Below are 20,149 nucleotides of genomic sequence, written 5' to 3'. Positions count from 1 at the left end.
TTTTGGTTTTGGCATAGATATTTCATAATACTTACACTATTGGACTCTGGAATTTAAAAAACTTAAAAAGTTGTACCTACTTTGTACCTAGACTAGAAAAAAATTTAAAGTATGACACATATGTTTCCTAGAAAGCAAGATTTAATGCATGATTTTTAAAAACTTAAGAGGGCTGTATTAATTAAATTAGTATTACTTAAATCAGGGTCTGCTTTCTATTCTTTGGCCTCAGGAAAATGATTCTACAGAGAATACATGTCCGAAGAGGTTAAAGAGTTGATTTACTTAAATATATAACACACAAACACATCTGATTCCTAGCCAAGGCTCAGGTTTAACATGAGAAGGGCAAGCTACATTTTATAGCCCATGATAGTTACTACTTATTCTCAGAGTTCACCTGTGAGAGCAAATGCAATTTGCTAGTCTTTTTTTTTTTTAATAGGATTTCCAGTCTTTTTTTTTCCTCCTGCTCAATAAATGTACAGATATTTCCTATCCAAGTTCATACTTAATGTACAAGACCTCATTTTGCATTATCTTTGGTATATCACAGATACTTTTAAATTTCCTTTGAAAGGGATAAGTTGGACCTTTCACATGATATCATTAACCCGCTTAAAAATAAAAGGCAAAAGTGAACAGACACATATTACCTTTCTAGAACTACATGAATTCAAAACAAAAGTTGCAGTCAAAATATTTATTCTTTTCCTTAATTGGGTTAAATGACAATACAAATACTGTGAGCCTGCTTTGTTTCTCACGTACTACACTTTAAATGTTCAAAACTTTGTATAAAACCACACATGACCTAATTTCTTTCACAATGCCTACTATAGAAACCTCGATTTAATTGTATATGTTTTGAAATAATTCTCTCCTTAACCATTATTATTACAGATTTGAAAAGGCTAGTTACAACTGCAACAGTAATATCTATCAGGCTCTTAGTTATAAACAAACACACAGGAAGAAGAAAGGAGAGAAGGGACTAGGGAGAGAAAAGAAGAGATGTTCATTTATATTGTTTCCAACTGGTACCAACCAGATCAGAGTACCACTGTGGTGTGAGTGCTTCCTGAGTCATTAGGAAGGGGATTTTAATGTATTTAAGGGGAATAACCACGTCACACTAGCCAGGACTAGTTAAATCACAATATTTAAGGATAACAATTTTACATGAAGTACCAAAGTTTTGACTAGAAAAATAAATTGCTAAACAGAAACTTCCAGCTTTCTGTGGCTAAAAGGGTCTAAAAGCCTCCCTCGAACTTGAGGATAGGATACAGGAGACAAAAATACAGACTCATGAAACTACAGTGAGGCGGCAGGGAAAGTTTATTACCAGCCCAGTGTTCACAATGAAAGCCACAACTTCCAAGTCTTAACAAATCCTGAAGAACTGTCATTTTAAAAGATGTTAAAAAGAACATAAACATTATCCTGAATATGATGGCAACAACAACCGAAGCCTAAGTGTTCACAAGTGAAGGGGCAGAGCCACTGGCAGGACTCCTTCACCAGTGTCCCCTTTCATCACAGGCTCCCAGGGGTGCCATCCTTGTTATTTTAAGGCACAGCCCTGAAGATTCGCAGAGCAGCATATCCACCATCCATGATCGCGTCTCAGGAATTTGCTTCCAACCGAATCAGGCTGCATCCACAGGAGAGAAGCAGACGCTGAGTCAGCAACACTGGGATTTGTTCTCTTTTTTCACGGTCTCCTCATCCAGTTTAATTCTGCCGTCGTTTTCCTCATTAGGGAAGCTTTGGTGGTTGGCAAGAATGTTCTCCACTAGGAACCGGGATGCTTCATCTATGTTTATGTTATCCTGTAGTGCGAAACAACCAGGATCAATTCTCACGATCAATATTCTTAGAGGAAAGCATTAGAGTATTACCAGGAACTAGGAAAGTTGGTCAGAGGGGGCATTATAAGTACGCCAGCTCCATCTCCTGCTCCAATACTGAAGTGTTTGCTAAGAGTTCAATGTTACTGAGTAATGTGACTGAGACACTCTTCTTTTTACAAAGGATCACTCTTTCTGATGTTCTGGTTTTTTTGTGTGTGTGTGGTACGCGGGCCTCTCACTGCTGTGGCCTCTCCCGTTGTGGAGCACAGGCTCCGGACGCGCAGGCTCAGCGGCCATGGCTCACGGGCCCAGCCACTCCATGGCATGTGGGATCTTCCCAGACCGGGGCACGAACCCGTGTCCCCTGCATCGGCAGGTGGACTCTCAACCACTGCGCCACCAGGGAAGCCCTTATGTTCTGTTTTTTAATGTTTTAAACTTTTGCCACTGAGGTCCAATGAACTATCTCCAAGGTAAATGAGTCTTCATCCTGCTGCAAGTTGCCAGCCACATAAATGAAAGCACAGAGATAAAAAACAATGTTGTGGGTGTGATGCCCGTTAAGGATGCTCTAAGGAATCACCAGCTATCACAACGTTTGTGTGACTGATTCATAAGCTGTCATTAAATATATGATATGTAACATATAGCAAAAACTGTGCTTCTTTTTAAAAGTATTTAACTTTTCCTTTTAAAATAATTTCAGATTTACAGAAACGTTGTAAAAGTAGTAAAAATTCCTATATGTTCTTCACCCATATTCCTCAGACATTAACATCTTAGGTAACCAGAGTATAACTATCAAAATCCAGAAATTAGATGACAGAACTGTGCCAGCATTACTCTATCAACCCTGTTCGAATTTCATCAGCTGTCTCACCATCCTGTTTCTGATGCAGGTGAGCATCAGATGCATTTCGCAATCTGTCCCCTTGGTCTCCTTGAATCTGGAACAGGTCCTCAGTCTCCTTGCCTTTCATGACCTTGACACTCTTGGAGAGTCCTGGCCAGAGACTATCCCTCAGTTTGGATCTGTCTGATGTTTCCTTATCATTAAATTCAAGTCACGCATTGTTGGCCGGAATAAGACATACATGATGTGCCCTCTTCAGTGTATGAGGAGGCATACTTGCTTGAAGTCATGTCTGCCAGGTTTCTCCACTGAAGAGCTACTATTTTTCACTTTGTCCTCAATACAAATATGTAAATATCCTGTTTTTCACCATACCTTTCCCTACTCATTGTGGTATCAATTAATTTTTCCCTAGAACAATTATTACTGTTGTGTTTAATGGTGACTTTCTATTTCCATCATTCCTTCTCCATTTATGATTTGGAATTCTACTGTTAGGAAGAGCTTTCTCTTCTCTCCCATTTATTCATTTGTTTTTTCATATCATGGATTATTATTTTATTTTGTGTATTAAGTCCATTACAATAATTATTTATTTTGTTGCTCCAATTGTCTTAGGTTTTGGAGCTCCTATAAGCAGGCTCCTGGGTCTTTTTGACGCATCTCCATCACTTGGTGAGCGTTTCCTTAGCTTCCGGCACCACAAAATATCTCAGGCACATCTTTACTGTCCTTGTCCTACTAGTCCTGAAATCAGTCATTTCTCCAGGGAGACTCAGTTCTTTTTATTGGATAACAGTATTTAAAAACCACATTCTAAGGACTTGCAAAGCTCACTGGTTCTGTGCTGTCATTGCTTCTAATCCTCTTCAGCAGACACACCTAGTAAATATGTATGTATCCATACACATATTGGTATCTGCTTCCATGTTTAGCTGTTTACACATATACGTATGTGTACATGTGTGTATATACACATACACATTAATGCAGAATTTATATATGTGTGTGTGTATATATATACATATATATTGACTTTTCCAATTCCAATCCGATACCACGAGGTTCATTCTAGCCTTCTCCCTTATTTGTTATACCTTTCTCAGAGAGTGAGAACTCTGCAAGACCTCTGCTATTTATTCAGGTATCTTTTCTAGCACCAACACAAACTTTTTTTTACCTCCACTCCCAAGATAAGCATTAACTTTAATTAAAGTATTGATCTTTAAATGCCCAAATGTCCCTCAGTCCCCACCATCCCCATTATACCAAATAATTATAATCTTCTCTTATTGCATTTAATTGTTATTGATTAGGAACAGAAAGTCCCACATTGTAATTAGTCACACATTCTCATATTGGAAATCCATTATTTTCCATAAAGGTGAAAAGATGAAGCTCATGAATTCAAACTTGCCTTTTGGCTGTGTTTGTATCAGAATTCAGATCACTGGTATTCTAGCAGAAAATCAGATTTGAAGTTAGCTGCTGGCCAGCTCAGAAGCATAGGTATTAGTGACACTTGGGCAGTACTTTAAGCCTTGACTAAAATTTTTAACAAAAATTTTATATTACTGTTACTCTCTTGAAATACTCCTGGTTTACCACTAAGGAAATTTTGCAGTAGCTGTTTCTAATATATTCGTAGGAAGGCACAGAACATATGAATGTTTCTCTTTTCACCTCTACATGTAACCCTGTCCATAGATATCATGAAGCTGATGACTTATACAGTCTCAGGTGACAGGCCACACGATACTATTGTTTATGAATCTTCCTTCTAGACTCTGGGGAGAAATTTAGATTTATTACCTGAATGATTAATTCAAATAAAACCAGAAGAGGAAATTTTATCTGTAATATATTCATCTTCTCCACCAAATCTCACGCTCTAATAAACACTTACACATACCACTAATTTTTTTCTAACAAAGCTGGGAAGTAAAGCAAATCCCCACAGGTGCAGAGAGCAGACAGAGGGCATGGCTTCCAAAACAAGTGTCTATAAAAAGCCTTGCCTTCTGCAATCTCTTCCTTCCTGTTTGGCTAAGTGCTCATGCAGCAACTCTGGTCTCCATCTCTCTTCCACTACTACTTTTTATTTATGAAACTAAATTTTAAGATACTAGAATATATTTGTTTAAACAAATAGCCTTTAGCTTAGGAGTAAACACTTCTGTCTTCAGCAGACACTATTTTTTCCAATGACCCCACCATCACAGTATTTTCAGAGCACTTTTTGTGTAGTCTCCCATAGCTTTGCTTTCATTATTCTGATCATCAGTGGCAGCAAATAATCTTCCACTTTTACAATGGATTTCTGGTAAAGCTAAAAGTAACCTGGTAATAAGTAAGTAGGTCATTTGGAGAAACAATGCACTTTTTTTTTTTGATATATACAAGAAATTCACAGAAGGCATACTAAAAGCTGGAACTGTGTTAAGATTATATCAAATTCATGGTTTTGAGTTTGCCATCACAGAATTTTGCTAAGAATTCATCACCCTCTCATGTCTGATTGTTATTGGACCTCTAAAGTGAAACTTCCAGTGCACATAAGCCTGCTCCAGCACAATATTTTGTGCTTGGTATTGTCACCTTTGCTTTCGTGTATATTTAGACTGTTAAGATTTTCAACAGCCAACGTGTTTTTGTTTTTCTTCAAAAAACATTTTATCCAGCTTCCCATAATGGCTGAAAGAAAAAATTCTCACTCTACTATTCATGAAGAAGTATGTCACAAATGTTGATAATTTCCTCTTGTTCAAATTTTCCTACACATTTGATCTAAAACTCTTCAAACATCATCTGAATACATCTTCTCTCTGACCTTTTCAATGTCTGTTAGTCCTGCACATGACTTACATCTTCACTAGGGACAACTATGTCCCTAAGTTTTACTAAGCCTTCTATAAAACTCAAAAATAGTTGTGCTTGACAATATACTTCATACCCCACAAATTCCAGGTACATGAAAAGTACTTCATTTAAGGACTCAAACTCATAGAAAATGTCATTTGTTCTTTGCTCTAATAATAGTCATTTTTATTTTAATGTAAAATCTGCCCTTCTATTCACCTCTCCACTAGCCAATTCTGAAAGCATTCCTGCTGCTGAGTGAAAGAAGCTATAACATATCCATGCTACGCTTCACCTTTTACTAGGTTTCCAAAAACCACTCAGGTAAATCCATCTAAATACTTGAAAGTTACAGGTCAGATTTACGAATTAACAGCAGAGCAGATAACAAACGCACAGCAGACCTCACCTTTGCAGAGGTTTCAAACCATCCAGTGAAGCCATGTTCTTTGCAAAACTGGTCCATCTGGGGAGTATTCTGGCCACTGTCTTTTTTCTGGTCACATTTGTTAGCTAAGAGGACAGCAGGAATAGGGTTGCCGTTTGGAAGATGGACTTTACTATCCAGATCATTTTTCCATTTTAAAACGGCTTCAAACGTGGAACCTCTCGATATATCAAAGACAATGAAAGCACCAACAGCTTCTTTGTAATATACTCGGGTCATGTTGCCAAACCGCTCCTGTCCTAGAAATAAGTATAATAAGAGGTTAAAAACTTATACTTCGGACAGAAGCGATATTTAGTTATAATCCTTTTGACCCTAAGAATAATGCTATAAACACATATCTGTCATTCCATAGCACCATAAACTGGTAGGATTGAGGACATACACACAGAACCACAAACCACAAAGCAGAAGCGGCTGATCATGTGGTCCGAGTACACAGTTACCCAGTTTTATGTTCTGTGCATGTACCCCACGTTCTCCATAAACACCCGAGATGACAGTTCGTAAAGCTACAGAGTCCATCATTTCCCCCTCCACTCTTCTTGGTCCAAGAGAAGAGAGGTACTAAAGGAAAAAAGAAAGTTGGGAGTGGGGGGAAGAGACAAGAATAGAAGAAAATAAGACTTGCAGGAAGGAGATAAGTGTGGTGGGTAAAATGCTAGTCAAAAAGATTAGGACTGAACATGAGATAAAGGAACTCATGTTCTTAACTCCTCTTTCCTTCACATCTCCAGCCAAACCCGCTTTCGATTCAAAATGCAAGACTGCTCTCCTCTAAGAAGGCAGACATGCAAACCCACTATTTTATGGTTTTCCCCTTTAATTTAGAATAGAGGGTGGGGTGCCAAACTAGTAAACGTACAGAAATCCAGAAGTTATAAAGAGCTATTAAGCTCTAGTGGCTTTTGTTTTGTTCATAGAATCACCTATAAATCCCTTCAAATATTTCTTTTTACCAACCATGGTAAAGCATATTCAAGTCTGTATTCATATTAACTTTCTTGTTAAAACATAAGAAAACCAGAAATGTATGTGGCAAGGCATTTTTGAGGAGGACCTTGTGGCTTAGAATATCCCATTTCCTTAGGTTTCAGAGCCAGGATTCGAAGCTCCCTCAGCAGCAGAGCGTGTGCTTTCTAACATCACCATATGTGACAAATCAAAACAGTGCCAATTACACTGTTAAGCAAATGAAAAGTGAAGGCACAAACTGGGAGAAAAAAAATACAGATCCTATATCTGATTTTAAAAATTCGTACTCAGAATATAAAGAGCTCTCAAAACTCCAAAGTAAGATTAAAAAAATTTAATAAAGTAAGCAAAAGATTGGAACAGTTTACCGAAGAATTTATATGATGATAAATAAGCATAAGAAATTATGCTCAAAATTATTAACCATTGGGGAAACGCAAATTTAAACCACAATGAGCTGATCCTTTATTCCCACAACAATGGCTATAATTAAAAAGTCTAACTATACCAAGTGTTGGTGAAGATGTGGAACAACTGGAGCTCTCATATACTGCTGGTAAGAATAATACTTTAAAATAGTTGGGAAACAATTTGATACTTTCTTAAAAATGTAAACATATACCTACCATACAACAAACCCATTCCATTCCTAGGTATTTGCAAACAAAATGAAAAAACACACGTCTATAAAAAGGCATGTTCATGAATGCTCACAGCAGCTTTATTTTTAATAGCCCCAAACTGGAAGCAACCCAAATGTCTATTTACATACTAATGAATAGACTATGGTATACCCATACAATGGGATACAACTCAACAATAGAAAGGAAAGGAACTATGGATACAAGTAACAGCATGGATGAATCTCAAAATAATTATGCTGAGTCAAAAAAGCCAGACCAAGGAGAGAATAGGTAATACTATGAGTCCCTTTATATCAAATTCTAAAAAATCAGAAACTATAGTGATGCAGTAAGAGAAAGCAGATCAATGATTGCCTTGGGCAAGGCAGGAGGATGGATTACAAAAGAGCTATTAGAGCAAATAGCTTTCAGGTGATGAAAATATTTGCAATCTTGATTACAGTGATGTTTCAAAAGGGTATACATATGTCAAAACTTATAAAATTGTACAGTGTACTGTATGTTAACTATACAACAACAAAGTTATAAAAAATAATACCTACCTCATATGGTTAAAGGAAGGGTTAAATGTAAACTGCCTGCCTGGATGTATTTAGGCAAACTATAGCTCATGGCCAAATCCAGCTAAATAAAATTCTAGAGAATAGCCATCCTCATCCGTTCATGTATTATATGCCTGTTTTCACTCTATAATGGCAGAGTTGCATAGTTGCAACAGAGAGTAAATGGCTCACAAAACCTAGAATGATTGCTATCAGGAAGTTTACAGAAAAAAATTTAATGATTTCTGTTCTAGGGGGTTAGGAACAGTCTATACCTTGAACTGGAAGTGGTATATAAAAATTCATGAAGGTATACACTTAAGGTCTCTGCATGTAGGTTATACTTCAAGTTCAGAGTGTAAAAAGCCACATCATAGTAAACACTGAATAACTATTAGCTAAGAATTATCATTAAGTGCTCAATAAATGTATTGCACGATGAAAGCCTGAGTATCCTTTTGTAAATCGTGCTGATTACACATGGCAAAGCCTTAAACTGTTAGCTAGTTATGTGTTGTGCCTTGCAGTGGTGAAAAGAGCCTGCAGAGGAAAATGAACTTGAGGAAAGCACAACTGTACTAGAGAATCGGATAGCAAGCGCCCAACAGTCAAGTTACCCCAGGAAATAACTTTCTCTGCCTAAATCAGCCAATTGTCTTTAGAGATCTTTAGGGGTCATCAAAGTCCCACCCAGCTCTCACTTCTGATGTTTTAGGTTTCTATATCATAAATTTAATGCTAAAATGATTTTCTAAAGATTCTGCAATCACCAAATCTAGAAAGCAATGGGGATCATGGCCTAGCACCACAAGGCCAAGTCCATGCACTTGGCTTATTCTCCAAAAGAATAATAAAATATATTTCCTATTCTACTGAGTTCATAATCTCTTTTTTAAAATTCAACAGTAATCCATTAATGCTTCAGAGATATTCTCAAACTGGTAAAAACAAGTAAAAAATTAAGTAGGGAGTGGAGAAGATAAGATGACTTCATTTAAAATAATAATCTTAACATAAAATTAAAGGTTTTTCTCCAGAAACCTAACAAGGTGAAACCTAGATTTAACTATGCTGTTTTAAAGGTTTAAATGCACAGATTTGCTAAGCTCTTTCAGTTGTTAAACTGGAAAGTAAAGTAAACTTTGCTACTAGAGTATGAGTTGCATCCTGTATCTTTGGGTAATTTTAGCTATTCCTTTATTATTGTCTAAAACAAAGGATTCCAGTGGAAAACAAAACTGATGTTCATGAATATTCCATCCTCCTCCACTTCTAAACACACGGAGGAGCACACTGTTCTGACCCCACTAGATCAGTTGTGTCCGTGGACTAGTCCTGGGCGATGAAATGTGAACAGAAGTGTCCCTTGTCCTGCAGCAGCAAGGCTGAACCCCAATTTTGAGATGGTAGGGCCTCTGTTAGCCTGGGTCTTCAAGTGGCTCCAGTGAAAAATCCTCCTCACGTTCCTCACCATCCCTCCCACCTCTGTTCCCCACTGTGGACAAGTAAAAAGCACGAGAAATCATCATTTTAATGTTGTTGACCCCCCCCAACATAACCTAGTCTATCTTGGCTGGTACAACTCCCAAATATATTTTTCTCTCTTCTATCTAGATCTGATCTCAACTAAAAAATATGTATTAGGTTCCTCCTTATGTACCAGGCACTGTGCTAGACACTGATGAAAATAATGAAACAGTGAATATGACCTTCAGGATCTCACAGTCTATTTGAGGAAACAGACGAAATGATACCATGATGTGTTGGGTATAATCAGGGATACAAAGAGCATATTATGGTATCAAACAAGGGGATGTTATTCATTGAGGTAAGTGAGTCTTTCTTGAAAGATACATTATCAAGAAATGCCATTCAAATGCTAACTCATCATGGAAATACAGTATCTTCATAAACTTTATTTCCATGCTGTGACTTTCAGGTTGCACGCCCATGGGGATGGCCAGCCTAGTCAAAGCCAAGTTAACTGCTCGAGGCAGTTTCCCAGTAGCTCTGAGTCATCCTCAGGAGAAACGCGAATTCTCCTACTCCCCCTTTCACAGCACATCAGAAGTCAGCCCTTCCTAGGTTCAAAGAAGGGCTAAGGATCAAACTAATGGGAAAGACTTTCACATCCAAACTAGAATTGCATTAGAATTACATAAACTCTTAGATTTTTTTTTTAATTTTAGAAAAGAAAATAAAAAATACTCTGAGGGGGCAGCCAATCAACCATTTTAAGTTTTGCCTGAGAAATCTTTATTATTCTAGGATTCTACTTTCCGGAAATACATATATAAAAGCAGGAGATTTCTGCCATGCTGAATGCTCCTGGATTGTGCCCTGTGACGGGAGCGGACTGGGTAGAAGGAGAAGTCTAGAGTTATTAAATGTAAAGACAGCTGCACGTGTTTTGTTTCATGGCGTGTGTGTATAGAGTTAAAGCGTATAGCAATATGGAAACTCAGCAGAACCTGGGAGACCTCCCTCTCACTAGGTCTGCAGAAGTAGTTCAGACAGGGTGGGGAGAATGCTAAGCAACACCACCTTTTGTGACCAGAGCTGTAATCTTCTCTTACAGGAATGGGAGGGACCACTTTACGCTTTCCCGACAAAACACTGTAACGGACAATACTGTAACTGGAAGATGGCACTCCAGATCATCTAGTCCAACCTCTCTTATTTTATAGATGAGAAAATAAAATCCCAGGGAGATGACATTACTCAAATTTCTTAGGTTGACTTGTTATCAAATGTACTGTCTGATCTGTTACCCAAGTATTTTCTGGAGTATATATTGCTCCACATGGCCCTGCGTTTCCAAATAGATTCAAGGTACAATGAGCCTGGGAGTGACCTTCCGTAAGGACAGCACAGCCCTGCTACAAAAGTTACAGCCTTGCTCTATGTCCCCTAGTGCTTTACCACAGCAGATAAGGAAGTGCCCCACTGCTGACTGCATTAGTTATGCTGATTCTAGGGACAGGGTTTTTCATCCATACTGCTGTGGACACATTGCCTGAATATTCCAAATGGCTCTGAAATGCGTTATCCTTTAAAAGGATGTGTTACTTCCTTCTCTAGAAGAAGGAACCCTGATTATAGCTAGATAGCTTGGCAATGAGAAAGGGAAAAAAAGAGCACAGTGCTAGTCATCTAGGCTCGAAGACATTTAAAAATGCACGACTTTGTACATACTGAAATGGATGACCTGTAAGGTATATATGCTGGCAAAAGGATTAAAATGCTTATCTAGTATTTGGAGTATCCAACACTAATGGCTTTGAAAAGGAGTTGAGATAATTTAATACATTTCCAGGAATACATATTCCAATCAAGGAAAAAAACCCCACAAAATAGTGTACCTTACCTCTTTATAGCGCATGCAAATTTTCAAAAGGGAAGTATTTCCTCTCTGATTTGAAAAGAAAAGTACTGCATTTTGAACTGCTATCAGAAACACATGCCAGAGATGCTTTCTCTTATGATTTTAATCCCTGGTTTTATTTTTTTAAACGTTTGTCTCAATATTTTATGTTCATGCCCCCATTTGATAAATAATCTAAATGTCTCTTAATGTTATTTGAAACTCAAAATATAAATTACACAATGAAAAATAAATCTGAGCAACAGGACAATTAGTGCTTAGCTTTTCAAGTACAAATGCTTATGTTTTCCCACCTACTAAGAATTATTGAGCTACATATTCTTGCTCAAGGTGATTGGGAGAAAATGTATAGTTTCTAGTCAGTGCATATAAAGTCCTTTAAAAACAAATCCTTAAAATTCAGTGTGCATTTCAGAGATGAAGCGCTTCTAACAAGCTTGTGTGGGTGGTGGGTAATAGATCAAGACCCAGTCAAAATTTAAAAGTCTAGTCATTGGTTCTAGAAGGATAATTATCTATCCACTAAAAATTTTTACAGCTTGATACAGGTAATAATGTGATGTCATAATGGGTCTTGGGTTTTATATGTAAGAGGTTACAATTTGTAGTCACATAGGTTTTTGTTATTTTTTAGGGCATCTAGTTAATGACTCATTATACTACTACTTTATAAAGCCCTTATAAACGTGCCCCAGCATTACACTTAAATATTTAACATGCTAAAACTATAGGTATTGTTAGAAGAAAAAAACACTTTCTTACATTAAAGAACTACCATAATACTGACCAATAAAACAATGTAACTAAAAAGAGACCATATTGCTAGTTGTCCATTTCCCCCCCACTGGCTTATGCAATTTTCCATACAACAAGTGGCTGTATTCTCCACAGATAAAACAAGTCTAAAAGCTAATGCATCAAATTAGCACCATATGAGTTTGGATTTGATATGTACTGAATTTCATATTTTAATATTGTACCATGAAGAAGGTAAAGGGAGTCACATGATTTTACACAATACCATTCATTTGTCTGGTTTTCCTTTTTATCATGTGTAGATGAGAGGGAGATAATATAACATGACAATGAAACCTCTGGAATGAAAAATATCTGGATCCATGCCCTAACTCCGCCAAGTTACAGGTGTACAGACCTCAGGAAAATCCCTTAATCTTTCTGAGTCTCAGTTTACTCAATTGTAAACTGAGAATCATTCTCATTTCTCCAGATTATCATAAGTATAAATGAGAATAAAAGTAAACCGAATGACAGTGACTATAAAACAGCTTTTAATAAATGTTAACTGTTATTATGTGAGAGGGTCAAATACCAAAATTTCCTAACTCTGGGATTTTCCACTTGGAAAAATAAGCTTTACAGGGGAAGAGGCAAAGCTGCCATTTAAATCATGTAGTACAAAGCACCATTTTTGCTCATACCACATTCTGTCAAGCAAAAGAGTAACAAAACTGAATAAAGAAAAAAATTTTAAATACCTAAACTAAAAGGAACACAAACTCCTTTTGAGATGGTAGCAGTATCACTAAGTAGTCTTCAAAATTACCTATTCCCAAATACACGCCAGTTCAGAGTCTGGATTTTTCTTTTTGCTAATTTGAAATGAGCAGCCTTCTGTGGTATTTAGGTCCCAGTGTAAGGTCTGTTTTTATTCAACTATTTACATCTTCTGTGGTGACTATGAAAATAACACCTGACTTTAATCAATTTAAAGGAAGGAAAAAAAAATCAAAATATCTTTTTGGTTTGTGTCCAAAGTCATAATAGTTTTAGAAGTTTGAGGTATTGGCTTTTTCCTTTCTTAAGCATTAAATGAGAGCAAGACATGTACCACCTCTGTCCTGTAATTTCTCGTCTCCTTACATCACCTCTTGAGGAGCAGGTGATATGAAACAGACAGGAACTTAAGGGTCAGGGAAGGTGAGTGTGAAGGAGCCCGGGGAACAGCAGGCTTGCTCCCTGGAGCGCAGTGGGAGGGCAAGTCTGTTGGCAGCATGCAGCAGAGCCAAGACAGAACAACTGCTCTCAACTTCAGTATAAATCAGACTACCCATGGTGCTTGGCAAATTACACATTTCCAGGCCCTACCTCTAGGAATTCTGATTTGGTAAGCATGGAGGATCGCTAGTTGCCTCTCTGATATCCCTTCACAGAATTTTATTTGGGAAAGCAATGTGTCCAATTTAAAAACAAACAGAAAAAGCCCTGGTTTTCTAGCTGCCCTTGCAGCAAGGCATGTGTGTCTGACTGGACCACAAAGACAAAGAATATGGCCAGGGAACAGCTGAGTGGTGAAATGTCAGCTTTGGTCCAGGAAGAATGAATGGTTCTGTTCACCAGCCATGGACTGCTCAACTACAGACTTAGTAGGTGAGAGACTTCTCTCTTGTTAAACCATGATGTTTGGGGATGTCTGACAGACGAAGCCAATTCTGCTTAGAGCTGATGCTAAGGCATCTGCATTTTAGGCACCTCAGATGAGTCTGACGGAGGAGGTACCATCTAATCACACTAAAAACCCCAATATATTCAGCTTAACTTCAAAGCAATCAAAACTCACTACGGGAGATGCTTAAGGAAAATATCTGGGTAGAAGTGAGTGAAAAGAAGGGGGAAGAAGAGAACGTAAGATCATCTGTCAATTGGAAAGACCAACAGAGAGCCTTAAACTAAAGTCCTGCTATCCATTTATTTTTATGCAGTTTGTCTCTCTCAAAATAAGAGTGAAGAAATCATATGTTTCTGGCATCGATTGCAAAAAGTGCAAAAAGCTCTTTTGAAAATGTAATTGAGTAGAATTCTAAAGCAACTTTTTCTTGATCGTTTGTCTCACCCTTCAGAAATCTCCCCACATATGTCAGCACTTTTTTCACCATCCAAGAGAAGATCTCTACAACCATAATACAACTTAAACTTGTCAACTTAGCCCACTCTCTATTACTTAAGTGTTGATTAAATGTGAAATCCTCACTATTTTGAGGATATGCTATTCTTGGCCTCCAAGTCAAAGGCCTTCAAAGTTTTCTTCTTTGGAAGAGTACTTTCTCTCATCTCTCAATCTATTTTAATAAGTGCTTAGAAATATGTATTAATCAGGTTTTTTATTTTCTATATTTTAGGATGCTTTCACATCTTGGGGCCTTGCGGACCAGGGGAGGGACTGCCCCTCTTAGGGTTAGCTAGTTCTTAGAGAGAGCAAACAACTTGCTGAGAGCATGTCTTCGATATGCAAACCAACCAATCCTGAGTCCTTATCCTCTACCCACTTTCTTTTTCCAGGCTCCTGCAGTCCAGGACATTATCCTCTTGCCCTGAATCACCCCATGGCCGGGTACTAGACAACTAGGGAGCATCCCTATAGCCCAGAACAAACTCAGTCTCTCTAACTATCCAATCCTAAGCTTGCTCAGCCTGCCTACACTGCCTTGTCCTTTCCTTCCTGCAAAAACCACAGTAAAGGCTCAGCCCTTGCTTTGCTTTCTCCGAGCTCCTTCTGCCTCCTGAATGACCCTGGTGCTTCCCTACACGGTCCTGCATGGTGTGGCATGGTCCCTCCTCTTGGGAACTATGAGTAACAAACTATTTCTTTCAATGGCAATTGTCTCCTGATGTGTTGGTCTCATCACACTTGAATAAAAACAAAATCTTGAGTACAATTTAAAAGGGAATAAGAATCATTAAAATTTATATATCAAAAGCTTAAGAAAGTTGGAAGGTCAGGATAACATATACATGACCGATCAAATTTCTCCTAAAATATATCTGAAAATAACATTGCAGCCCTGGAATAACACATGGCATTCAGGCTCAATCCATGAGATCAGAGTAGACCTGACAAATATCTGTAATTGTTACCTTGCTTTTCCAGGGTGTGCTCTGCAACCATATACCAATAAAAGAGCTTTGTTAACTTCAGAGAAGTCCACAGTTTGGAAACAGTCTTTCAAAATGTACAAAATAAAGTGATGCAGCCAATCAAAAAGTGTCTGCTTTGGAAGCAGTATGCTTCATAATTAAGTATAAGAACTGGAAATTCTGGATTGATGACATAAAGAGACGGTAATTATTCAAATATGAGTCATATGCTCTAAAACAGGGATGACCAGAACATTTGCAAATTTAGAGAACAGTTAACGCTACTGTTTTGAATCCAGTGAACCAAAAATCCACTGTGCTATTTGACAGAGACATGAGTCCTGTCTCTGTACGGTGCCATGCCGTGGATTACCTGTGTTTTCTTGGTCAACTTACCAAACCTCCCTGTATTTACACCATGGGGTCTCTGAAAGCCTATAATGCAGCTCAAATAGAATGATTAGGCAAATGGCTGGCAGCCAAGTACTTCTTATCAGCACTTGGCTGTCCCTACCTCTAACCTCAGCACCTTTTAGCTTACTTGGACTAATTGAGGCAACTAAGAATGGTAACATACTCAAAAGGAGGAAAGGCAACAGGCATATCATTATCAGGGGAATTTTCATGTGCGATAACACAAATATGTTGTTATGTTGAAACTCCTGTTGCCTGGGCAATTGTGAAAGCACACTCCATACTGGGGCACCCAAAGGTGTGTCAGGACTCACGAACTGAGGAAGATTTGAAGATGTAAAATGGGACAGTAGGCTTTGCTTGTAATTCAGCACAGAAATTGAGCCAGAGTAAGGCTGAAGATGGCAAGATTGTACGGGTCAGATGTAATAAGGATTTTCTTTAATTCCTTTAAATGAGTTATTAAGCAATCGGCCCCCAATAAGCCCTAAGACAGTTACTGTAGTACTAAGACAAAGACTACAAATAAGAGACTAATTCCTCAAAGCACCACTTCTTCATATTTAGAAAAAAAACCTTGAATATTAATACTCCCTGACTGACAGATACTCTGAAGGTCAAGAAAGCATCAGAGATAATATTCCAGACTCTTGCTCATGAAGAGTTGGAGGGTTATCAAAGAAGACAAGAAGAGATCACTAGATATAGTAATTGGCAATATGCAAGAGAGAACAAGAAAGACATGATCGACATTCTATTTTCAGATGTGAATCAAAAAACAAAAGTGAATCTAACTGTGGTTTATATAATTTATAACGTCTTCCAAGCATGCATTTTATGCTTTGGTAAACAATATTTACATGAATTCAGAATACGTTGGTCCTGATTTGTTCATTGGCCCAAAGGTGTATTACTCAGATATGTATAAAGAAATTTTGATCCTTAAAAGTGAAGGGTGGCAGAATAGCCCACCCCACAAAATGCCACTTTGGCATAAGAATTATTTGAACTAAAGGCACTTGAAAAACAGCAAGTGCACGAAGGGTGCTCTAATCTCCCCTTCTTCTTCCTTAAATGGGGAGATAAAACTCCCACGTGAAAGATGTCCTCCCTATACCGGAAGGAAGGAAACATTCTCATCACCAGAGATGGGGAGTCAAGCTGAGAGAATTCTATAGAAACAGATCTTGTTAAAATAACTCTTATCTTCCTTTAGCCTCCCATAGAGTTTGGTTATTTTTCTACAATTGCCTCTCTTTGTTCAACCTAGTATAAAAGCATTTATACTAGGTTGAACTTTTTGGGGTCTTCCTTTCCTTATAAAGGCTCCTGTGTCACGTAAAGCTTATATTAAATAAATTTCTGCTATTAATCTGTCTTACATTAATTCTCAGGCCCAGTTGAAAGCTCTAGGAGGGCAGAGATAAAATTCTGCCTCCTCTACAAAAACAGTGAATACATGAAGAGTGAATTATATTAGATTAGATCTAAATGGACAAACTTAAGAAAAAAGAGAGATTTAGCCTCGACCAGCCATTCAACCTACCTGGAAAATTCTACAGTTGCTAACAGGCTTATAATAAGTAGTGGGCCAAATACTAATTCATCTATAATACATGTTAAAAGGAAGGTCAGATGCTGCATCCTAATTCAGTATGCATTAGGTAACCTCTCTTCAAAATCTTATCAAAGACTTCACTATTTTAGTATATTCCAGTATGTATTGAGCAGCAGTCTTAAAGCAGATATGAAGTAAAAGACAGCAATTGCCTAACACAAAAGTTATATTAAATTGCATCTATATTTTAAAGCTACATTCATTTGATGTAATAAGGGTTTGTAAGGCCTGTACCCAAGAGTCACTACGGTTCTGAATTTGAAGAGTTTAGCTTAAACTGCCTGGCCACATTTACAGAAAACATTTGGATAACTCCTGCCTCTCACACTTGCCAAAGCTTTCAAGTATAGAGACTTGACATAATTTCTTTAGCACCTTTCCCATCTCTAAAGCAACAGCAAAAAAGTTACATAGTAATAACACCACACCTCAAGTTAGTCATATCAAGTGGCCAGCTCCACCTACTATTTTGCCATCAAGGACTATTTCCCTCCTTTGAGAATTAAACATGATTCAACTTTGTTACTACATAAGGCAAATATGTTTAGCCATGGGGAACTTTTTGGAGTGACCTTCAATTTGCCTTCATTACACCATTACTACTTAATTCAAATGGTATGAGCTAGGATTCACTAGTAGCTCAAATATTCAAACCAAACCTAGTTAATGATGTAGCTCCCTAAACCTTAAGTTAAAGCCACAATATTTTTGCTCTTAGTTTCCTTACATATTAACACTGAAAACCTTATTTAAAAGATGAGCCTAATAATTTCCAATTATCTCATAAGTTTACCTCTAATCTTGATAATTGCTGGTGTGTACTTGCTGGATGGAATCCCTTTTGGAGATCTTAAAGGTCTGCTTTCCTTCCTGGAAAAGCTCAAGCTTTGGATTTAGGCAAACGTGCAAGGATATTCCATCTAGGCCTCTATATACCAGAGTCTGGTAAAGACTGACTATGTCCCCTTTCTGGCAAAATAGATCTCTTCAAGAAGGATGAAAAAAGAGGCAATACCCAGGAAGAAAACTCCTACTCATGCTTTTGCTTTCCCAAGTCTCCAAATATAAGCTTTTTTCCTTGAAGCTTAAAAACACAGCTGTGCCGTAAAAATCTTTTATTTACCTGCAGTAGGACCCAAGCATAATTTAATCGCTAAATACCACATTATTTTACATGAAGAATAAGGCAAAGTCAACAATCCTCCGAGGCAGGGATTTAAAATCATCTTCATGGAAATTCACGGCTACACTGAAGATTCCTGCAGAATGACTATCACATGGTAAGGCAACCTTTAGAATCCATGACTTTGCCGAGAAGCAATACTATTATTCATAAGTGCTCTATGAAAAAGCAGGAAGTGTTTCGAAAGAAGCCTCTGGCTTCAAAAGATGACTTTTCAAACGAACTTTTGGTTTTCTGTAACCAACAAAAATAACAACAAAGAGCTGAGCCCAAGGCTGATTATCCCTTTCTCTGAGGTGACATACATCTATTTATTCTCATATCCGAAGTAGAGAAGCCTGTTCTTAAATAAATGAGTATGTAAGTTATAATTCTTCAATACCTTCTCGTATGTAATAAGCTGTTGATGACAAGAGCACTACCCAGCAGACAGACCTGTGTCCCTGACTCTGCTACCAGTTGGGTGCCCACACCTACAGGCTTCTGTTATGCAAGCGGAGGATGAAGGACGGTCTCTCCAACCCTGAACATATGCTCCCATCCGACTGCTCTAATGCAGACTGACCTGAACATGGATGATGACTGAACAGGGTAACTCTTGGTACCACTTCCATATTTAAATTTTCCCAAAGTTAACGTCTTTTTCAATGTGCACATCCCACCCACCACACCAGTCAGAGTTCAAGTTTTCATACATTAGAGCAAGGAGGGTATGTACCCTTCAAGCAGGGATATTACGCTCCCAAATGACAACTGAGAGCAAATGCCAGGGAAATAATATATTGCGGTTGGGGAGGCAGGCGTGGGGCTAGGTGCTGGTTTAGGGAGGGAAGAGGAACATAAGCTTTCAAGAGAAACTTTCCCAAATCTTCGCCTGGGTGGCCTGCCCCAGGGATGAGAGCACGTTATATGAAGAATGGGGTTTTGCCCACAAGGAAGTGTCTCAGACCCAAGGTGGGTGATGAAAAACCTTCCGAAAAGGAACCTGGTTTCTAGTCTTGGTTGTGTCACTAACCAGGAGCATCACTTTGGGTAAGTCGTTCAACCACTCTGAACCTCAGTTCTCACCTGTGAAACGTTAAAGCAAATGAGAGGAGCCAGCCCCCTCCCTTCGCTCTTCCTTGTCAAGATTCAGAGTTAAACCTGGGGATAAGATGGGAATAAAGACACAGACCTACTAGAGAATGGACTTGAGGACACGGGGAGGGGGAAGGGTAAGCTGGGACGAAGTGAGAGAGTGGCATGGACATATATACACTACCAAAAGTAAAATAGATAGCTAGTGAGAAGCAGCCGCATAGCACAGGGAGATCAGCTGGGTGCTTTGTGACCACCTAGAGGGGTGGGATAGGGAGGGTGGGAGGGAGACGCAAGAGGGAAGAGATATGGGGACATATGTATATGTATAGCTGATTCACTTTGTTATACAGCAGCAACTAACACACCATTGTAAAGCAATTATACTCCAATAAAGATGTTAAAAAAATAAAATAAATAAA

The 20,149-nt window shown here is 38.2% G+C and overlaps 1 protein-coding gene across 1 annotated transcript in view; it reads right to left on the bottom strand.

Moving 5' to 3' along the window:
• Nucleotides 1-675: 675 nt before the first annotated feature.
• Nucleotides 676-20,149, bottom strand: part of RAB32 (RAB32, member RAS oncogene family) — a 29,814-nt gene continuing 10,340 nt past the window's right edge. Inside the window, exons 2-3 of the mRNA XM_024748023.1 lie at nt 5,978-6,255; nt 676-1,835 (exon numbers count right to left, since the gene is read on the bottom strand). Coding sequence (XP_024603791.1) covers nt 1,689-1,835; nt 5,978-6,255 — 425 coding nt within the window. The 3' untranslated portion in view covers nt 676-1,688. The remainder of the gene's footprint in view (nt 1,836-5,977; nt 6,256-20,149) is intronic.

This window comes from Neophocaena asiaeorientalis, unplaced genomic scaffold, assembly GCF_003031525.2.
Source record: "Neophocaena asiaeorientalis asiaeorientalis breed wild unplaced genomic scaffold, Neophocaena_asiaeorientalis_V1.1 scaffold123, whole genome shotgun sequence".
Taxonomy (NCBI): Eukaryota; Metazoa; Chordata; class Mammalia; order Artiodactyla; family Phocoenidae; genus Neophocaena; species Neophocaena asiaeorientalis.
Note: the sequence above shows the minus strand (reverse complement) of the source record. Positions and strands in the feature narration are given on the sequence as shown.